The sequence below is a fragment of the Limulus polyphemus genome, unplaced genomic scaffold (assembly GCF_000517525.1).
Source record: "Limulus polyphemus unplaced genomic scaffold, Limulus_polyphemus-2.1.2 Scaffold1441, whole genome shotgun sequence".
NCBI classification, from domain to species: domain Eukaryota; kingdom Metazoa; phylum Arthropoda; class Merostomata; order Xiphosura; family Limulidae; genus Limulus; species Limulus polyphemus.
In genome coordinates this window covers 8,055-16,680 of record NW_013667051.1, presented here as the reverse complement: position 1 = coordinate 16,680, position 8,626 = coordinate 8,055, and the positions used below count along the sequence as shown (strand labels likewise).

At 33.5% G+C, this 8,626-nt stretch overlaps 1 protein-coding gene across 1 annotated transcript in view; it reads right to left on the bottom strand.

The window, feature by feature from the left end:
- Positions 1-8,626, bottom strand: part of LOC106463581 (mucin-4-like) — an 18,263-nt gene that overhangs the window by 4,964 nt on the left and 4,673 nt on the right. The window contains exons 3-7 of the mRNA XM_013923628.2: positions 8,178-8,313; positions 7,686-7,757; positions 5,856-5,997; positions 4,373-4,410; positions 422-2,074 (exon numbers count right to left, since the gene is read on the bottom strand). Coding sequence (XP_013779082.2) covers positions 422-2,074; positions 4,373-4,410; positions 5,856-5,997; positions 7,686-7,757; positions 8,178-8,313 — 2,041 coding nt within the window. The remainder of the gene's footprint in view (positions 1-421; positions 2,075-4,372; positions 4,411-5,855; positions 5,998-7,685; positions 7,758-8,177; positions 8,314-8,626) is intronic.

The following is an 8,626-nucleotide window of genomic DNA, read 5'->3' as shown; positions in this document are numbered from 1 at the left end:
CTGGGCAGCTGGTACATAATTGAATAAAGTTGTTTAAACATTTGGTCTGATATTTCATTGGTGGTAATGTCCAGGTTCACTGATGAGGAGTGGAAGTCTCCGAAATTAGTCTGGCTCACAAACACACCCCCAATGAAAGAATAGACAATTCCAAGCTTTTACTTGTTGCTAAGCGAACGTTTAAACAACTTTATTCAATTACAAACAACTATTATTTTAAGACAACATTCCCAGTTTTATGAAAGCAATCCTAATGTAATTGACATTTACTGTCATCAATAATATGTTTTTTTTGCTATGCTGCATACTGCTTGTATCCATTTTTGCAGAAAATATCTAACAACCCCCCCCTCCAAAAATAAGAAAATAAAATAAAACAAGAAAAATAGACGTCAAATGAAAATAAAAATAATTTTCTCACCTCTGTGTATGACCAATCTGGAGAGTAGTCATTGATAGACACCACATGATCGTGTTTATGGTGTGGTAACTCCATCTGCGAAGAGCAACTAAAGGCTGGAAATGAAGAAGATGCTGTTGTAATGATGGAGGAACCATTTCCTGCTGTGTGCTTGGAATTAGGACTGACTAGAGTATTGAAATCAGTTAACGTATGGAGTGAATTGTATTGGAAAACGTCGTCAATGTGGCTAATAGGAAGGTCACTGTCCGAAATATCCATAGGGGTTACGTCAAAATTGTTAACATCACCGAGTGTTTGGATATCCATCTCTTTTGGAAACGTTTCTGTCGTCGATTCTTGAGAAGACAAGAATACGTTTTGAGGCTCATGTTTAGATTTACGTCGATTAGAGGCAATTTTACCAGACGAAACTGTTTGGTCACCTCTGTGATGAACAGTTCCAGTAGGATGAGCCTCAGAACTAGGTGTAAAGAAAGCAATGGAGTTAAGAAAATCTTGGGAATCAAGACTAATTGAATTCGTTGTAAGTTTAGGTGATACAATATTTAGAAAGGACTCTCTCCCAGGAAGCTCATTATGAAAACGTGCTGGAGTAGAAACATTACTTGCATGCTGTTTACTGGTTCTGTTATCATCCGATGACCTTTTTGAGCCCAATTGTAATCCTAAAAAGGCTGTTTTACTTTTTGGTTCTGTTTTCAGTGGTGCTCTTGGCACAGTTATATTTGAATTCTGTCCAAAATTTGACAGAATATTTGTTGTACGTAATCCTAATTCACTGACAGTTGTAGAGCTGTGAGATTGAGCGAGTCTCACACCTGAACCTGCTGTTGTAGTTTTTTGAGCAGGAGTAAGTTTCAATCTGGATTGTACTGTTGTCGTGTTTAAGGCGGATGAAAGTGTCAGTTCAGTAGCAGCAGTTGTATTTTGAGTGGGAGTGAGGCCCAAACCTGTAACATCCGTTGTCGTGTTTTGGACAGAAGTAAATTCTAAACACGTAACAGCAGCCTCGTTATTAGCAGATGGGGTAAGTTCAAGTGCTGTAACACCAGTCGTAGTATTTAGAGTGGACGTAGTTCCTAACGTCGTGATAGTAGTAGTTGTATTATGAGTGGGAGAAATATCTATACCAGTGATCGGAGTTGTGACATCCATAGCTGGAGTAAGACCTAGTCCTGTAACAGTCCCTGTATTATTTAAGATTAACAAACCTCCACCACCTTGTATTTGTGAAAGACTTAGTATAACAGATGTTGGAGAAGTACTGACAAAGTGTGAAGACGTAGATGTCGCTACTGTGGACTTTTCTTGAGCTGACCGGTAAGAGGATGTTATTTTGAGACTGTTAGGTCGTCCAGTTCTGGTTGTAATTACGCCCATCTTCTGGACCTTTGGTTGGAATTTTGGCACGTCTTCCTGAGCTGCCAGTTTCGATGTTGAACGGTCACTGGTTACGTTACCAGAAGTTGACCGAGGGATAACGGCCTGATTATTCTGGACTGACCGTTTTTCCTTACCTGTAACCGGACATATGGCTAATTTCAAAGAAATGTTCCTATCTCGACTGTTTCTTTGTTGGCTGTTTAGAACTGTTTCAATCTGGTGTTTCTCCATTAACTGTTGAACTATTCCTTCCACAGTTGAGTCCGTCTAATAGTGAAAATTGCAAATGGTAATAATTTTGAAAATGTTTAGGAATCTACTTAGGAATAATTTTAATTCTGCGTTTCATATTTCATTGAAGTAAGTATATCACTAAGTAGTCTGGTAATGTTGTTATTAATTAAAATTAAATATATTTATTACAATATACTTTTTTTGGTACCACCCTACCCTTGATAAAGTATTTAAACACTTCAATTATCCGATCCTGCAAATATCAGTTGCTAGTAGCGTAAATTTATTATTACTTTACTAATACATTTATTTTATCTCATGTGAGCCAACTATCTTTCGGTAACAGCAGCAACAACGAATAGAGCGAGTAATGTTTTGTGTTTTTTATTTTTTATTTTCTGAATGTCAAGCTACACAATGGACTTTGTATAACACAGGGAATCGAACCATGAATTTTAGCATTGTAAGTCCGTAAATTTACCCCTGATCCATCTAGGGAGGATAAATGATGAGACTGGACGAGTTACATGGATTTTAGCATTGTAAGTCCGAAAATTTACCCCTGATCCACCGAGAGAGGATAAATGATGAGACTGGACGAGTTTCGCGCTATGTTTAATGTTTCTAAAAAATAAATTTAAAAACAAACAAACAGGGAGCTATACAATAGGTTATTTAGGGTCTCTCCACCACAGGGAATCGATACATGGATTTTAGCGTTGTAAGTCCATAAAATTACCACTGACTCGTAGAAGGATCTCTAATATTTCTATCGATCGAGAGATTTTTTAGAGCTTTCCTGCCATTATTTGGCAAGACAAAACTGTCAGGTTGTTATGCAAATGGATAAAAGAAAGAAAAAAAAGTTCCTTGCTTATTTTTATCAGTATAGATACATGTTTGTAGTTTTCTGTACGCTACGGGATCAATAGCCTGTGAATCTCATTAAAATCGGGAAAATCCAGCAGATGAGATTGGTTAAATCACATAAACTCTCGTGATATGTCTCACGCTTTTCTGATGCGCAACCTTTGTTGGATGCTTTTACCATTACGAATATAATGCATGGGCTTACAGACTACAGTTGTTATTGCTACTAAGTGATTAACAATACTAATAAGCTTCTGCTAGTAGTAGCTTACAACAACAGGACGGGTGTTTTGATAGCAGTTTCGATAATTTATAATAATAATACTGGTTTAAAGCAAATTACTGTCAAAATACTTGTATTCAAGGAAGATTTAGTAAACATAAACCTCCTCGAATATAGTATAAAACTTTATAATTAAGGCTTTTGTTGCTTGAAATGTTTCAGTTTTCACTCACCATTGTCTGTATGCTTATCCAGTTTTAGAACGTCATTATAAGTGAGGGGGGGGGGAAGATGGCTTAAATTGGTAATGAAGAAAACTTTCATAAATATTATAAACCTAGACCGACACCCAGTTCTGTTAATTTCGTCACAAAAAGTTACAGATAATTCACACAACAGGAAACAAATTTGGTGTACCGTTCGGTGTTCTACATTAACTATTAAAGAAACTTTGATCATAAGTAAGCTAATTATACAGATTAGAACTCCAGTAATATGTAAAAGTAAAAATTAAATAAAACAAGTTGTCCAGAACTGGTTAATGTAATAAGTTAAAAGAGAAACTAAAATCTGTAGTGATTAGACTATATTCAATTTTCACTTAGGTGGTCTCACTGTTAACGACATTTTCGGCTGTCATCCCAAAAATACCTCACGAGGTTGGGCCAAATTATGAAATTGAATTTATTTTTGAATATACACACTAAATCAACAAAGCAAAATACTCTTCACAAGTGTAATCATAATTAGATATACATTTGAATAATCTTAAGCATTTAATTAATAAGATTTTGTGAAATGTTACACAAATAAATTGCTTATTACATAAAACAATAGAAATACTTCATATTTTTGCTATTTAGATCCATAGAGATTACAAATGTAAAAAACTTGGATATATTTATAAAACTTCATGTGTGCAATAATGCAAATCCGACATCATGAAGTGGTGGATGTTAGAAAAAATTGCTAAAATTCATAGACAAATGCATACTGGTCACTTATTTGGAGAATAACAAGTTGACTTGACCACCTATTTTCTTAGGTTTAAAATATTCTGTGGGATAGGTTCTCAAATATAGTTTAAATATGAGCTTATCGTTCTTAATAAAATATACTAGAACCGTCTTCACTTTTATACGTAACTAATTCTACTACTGGAAGACCACGAATCTGCTGCTAACGTAAAGATATTTAAAACATTTTTCAAAATTGTAGATTTGAAATAGTCAACTTACCACAGTGTCGAAGTGATCTGATTCCTCACTTGTATGAACTACAAAACAATATTTTAAACAAAATTAAAATTTTTGGTCGCTTTTCATCAACATGTCAGGCTACAAAGATCACATTAAAATACAAACTTCGTAAGTAAGGCTTAAAATTCGAGATTTGATAACGTTAAATGTATTAACAACACGGGCGCACTGTGCAGTAGTATATTAACAGACAAATATAAAAATTGTGATTGAATAGTTATATATATATATATATATATATTGCTATATGTTATATTAACAACACCGGTACACTGTGTAGTAGTAGTAGTATGTTAACAGACAAAAATAAACTCAATTGTGATTGAATAGTTTTATATATTGCTATATGTTATACTAACAACACCGGTACACTGTGTAGTAGTAGTAGTATGTTAACAGACAAAAATAAACTCAATTGTGATTGAATAGTTTTATATATTGTTATATGTTATACTAACAACACGGGCACATTGTGTAGTAGTACGTTAACAAACAAAACTAAACTCAATTGTGATTGAATGTATATATATATATATTGCTATATGTTAATTCTTACCTGTGCTATTATGTAGGGATGATGCAAATGCCATCCCTACAATCTTGTTTGCATTGTTTCTGAAGGATTGATATTAGACATCCTTACATTTACTTCCTTTTTTGAAGATTTATAATGGACATAGGAATGTTTATTTATAACCAAGTTCTAAATACAATGAGGTTCCAACTGTAAGATTTATAATTTATCTATTATTGGCTGGCAATTCCTTTTTCACCCTGTACTTAAGCTTTTTCAAAGAACACAAAATTGTTATAAATAAGCTAACTTCAAGGGGTAATGATAACATCGCTTACACTAGAAATATGATTTTTTTTAAATTACTACTAGTTAATAATACTTATGAAAGCGAATACTCCGTTTGAAACTATGTCACCTCAATGAATTTGGATGGCACCATTGTTTTGGTTTCTGAGTTATCATGTAATAAAAAAGAATAAGAAATTCAAACTTCTTGTTATGATATTTACAGACATTTCCAGAAATTGTGACTCACTCATTACATAGATATTGTTATAAAAAGAAACACTGTATAGTATTGTAATATTGAGGAGATATTTAAAATACCATTTCGATGAACAACCCGAGCCATCCCTATATAGGCAGTGCTACTGCCTGCCTGACAATAAAGGAATTTTTCAAGAATACGATTTCTTTATATAATAATGAATTGTATAAATAGTTATATTTTTTTTATTAGTTATAACTGAAAGTTAAGTTAATTTGATTTTGGGCTACTAAGGTATAAATGTTATCAGGTGGTTTGTACATCTAAAGCTAGTAATAAAACCTAATCTCAGCCTATTTCTATCACTTGAGTACTAAATGAAACTATTTACTTAGTCTTTGCATACAAATTACATTAAGTGTTACATATATATCAATTTTATAGATGGCGCTACTTACACATCGGTTTTAGCTGCGAAACCAGTTCTTCTTTAGTCCATTTTTTACTCTCGGCACATTGGCTTAATGCTGCTGAAGTAACCATTTTGGATTCGTCCGCACTTGGTACATTGAGATAATGAACTAAAACGATATCAGGGTTCTGGAAAGACGAGGAGATTTTTTTTTATTCTTATCATCAGCTCAATATTCAATTCTCACAAAACAAATGTAACACTGTTGAATAATAATCACCAAAACAGAAACCAAAATTCAAGAAGATAGCGAGAAGTCACAATTTTTCTGAGGAAGTCAAAAATGAAGACGGGACGTAATCGAATCTGCAACTATGCTTAATGGTCAGATATTTTACCAACCACACTACTACGCCTCGATTACTGCAAATCTTATTTTACAAATCATTAGTTATTAAGAAGGGAAGTTGGAAGGACCAGTGAGCTTCGGCATTCCGAGATTCACTAATTTACTCACGAGTAGTCGGGTACGAGGCATGAAATAACTGGAGGTTCGCTAAAAATGTTTTATGAAACATAATATGAATCTTCTTAACCACAAGGGTGTGGAGCAAAAAAGAAAAAAGGAGACTGGACACAGTGAAACAATCGTTATTTCTGTCACTAACAAAAATAATTAGATCTTTTAAGAATACATTAATCAGTATGCATTTCAATCACATCTATTTTTTGCTAATATCTTGCCACTTGTTCCAGACTGAGAAAATATGGAATTAGATATGCCATTTTACTCAGGGCATAAGCGCCATCCACGTGATTGAAGATTACTCTCACTGCAAAACAAGGGATGTTGTATCCCTATAGCATCACCTGACTTGCCAGTAGGAAAGGTTACTATCGCTTTCTATAGAATATGAGCCGTGTTACACCAATCTTTTGTATGAAAAAAGTACATGTGATACCCTAATTGAACGACATAGTTTAATGAGTAACTAGGGTGAGAGTAATTTAGTAGATCTCTTGACCGACTTTTTATATTAAGAACGCATGCTCAAAATGTACGGAAAATTTCATATATTAACTAAAGGGGATAGAAGACATAAGATAAACTTGCATATCACAGAGATTTGCCAATCAATATGTAGAACTCAGAATCTGCTGATTGCCAAAAAAATTCAATTTTATGGGTCTGTGTGAGCCACCTTTAAACATTTAAAAAGAGTTAAAAAATTGAGAGCCATGTTACTGATTATTATTATTTTATTTATATGTGTTATCAAGAAATGCGTTAATTTTCACTGATTTCAATAAAACCTGTAATATTACAAACAACTATAAAGGACCACTTTCATACATTGTCAATGAAGAATTTAGCCACAATTGAATACAACAACATAATCAATATTTCTTAAATATTTTAATTATTGGAAACCAACAATATATTTTTAGTTTTCCAGATTTATCTAGCTTCTTTGTCTTGTGCATGTTTCATATCTTTCGCTTAGACTAAATTATTAGTTACATTACGCTAGCAATAAACAAGGGATGATCCCTGTATAGACCGTAGTAAAAAGATTCTATGATTTTCCTTTCTTTCACAGAATAAACCAAATTACCGATGTATTATACATAAAACAACATTAATCATGGTTGAACTTCCCTTACGTTTATTCGCGGAAATTTTGCATTTTCTGAGAAAGTTATTAACTATGTACTCGCATAGTTTAAATAATTACAACTTATTTTGATGTTTTTTTTTAAATTAGTTATTGAAATCAGTTTTAACAGTAACATATATATCTGCTCTGTAGTAAAAATATTTATATGAATACAGTAGAAAATAATACGCTCCAATTTAAACTTCATTTTCACTTACCTCAAGCAACCAGTAACACCTCCGGTGAAATGTGGGAAGAACAGCAGAGTGAACGTAGCAACCATAGATACACTGAAAAAAATGACAACCTTGTAAGTAGGTGCCGAGTTTTGTATATTATAGTTGTTATTTGCATGTAATTTGGTGTAAGGTGTTGTCTAGTTCTGTAACCATTTTTCGTTAGAAATTACAAAGGCATGAAATTTGGCGTTAGCTCTGGTGTCGAGTTATGTACTAATTTTGTGTTACAAATGTTACAAACATGAAACTTGGCGTTACAAACTCGACGTTATTCGAAGTTGAGTTTTGTACTAGTTTCGGGTTACAGATATTAGTTAGTTATGTGGTACAGATGTAAACACACTAACCAAAAGTAGGTAAACACAAGGTCGGTTCAAGAACAGTCAATTTATGTCGGTATATATCTGTAATTTTGTGAATAACAACGTCAGACTAAAATCAAAGTGACCCGTCTACTAAAAACTGACTGACCTCCATTCCTTGAACCTTCAGTTTCATGTGATCTTCTCTCGTGGTCTTGCCGTCCTTTCGTTTCTTCCAACAGTATCCATCCCTTCTATAGCGGACGCGCTTTCTGCTGTAGAGGAGCATGGTTCCACTTTGGGGTCTGGAAGACGTGGGGTGAAAAGATCAACAGTGAAGAAACTTTGACAGTAAATGTTCTTTTCCTTCTAATACAAGTTATATTCTACTACCTTTACGACCCCAAACTTATTTTTTTTTATCAACAGTGAAGAAACTTTGACAGTAAATGTTCTTTTCCTTCTAATACAAGTTATATTCTACTACCTTTACGACCTCAAACTTATTTTTTTTATCAACATTGAAGAAACTTTGACAGTAAATGTTCTTTTCCTTCTACTACAAGTTATATTCTACTACCTTTACGACCCTAAACTTATTTTTTTTTATCAACAGTG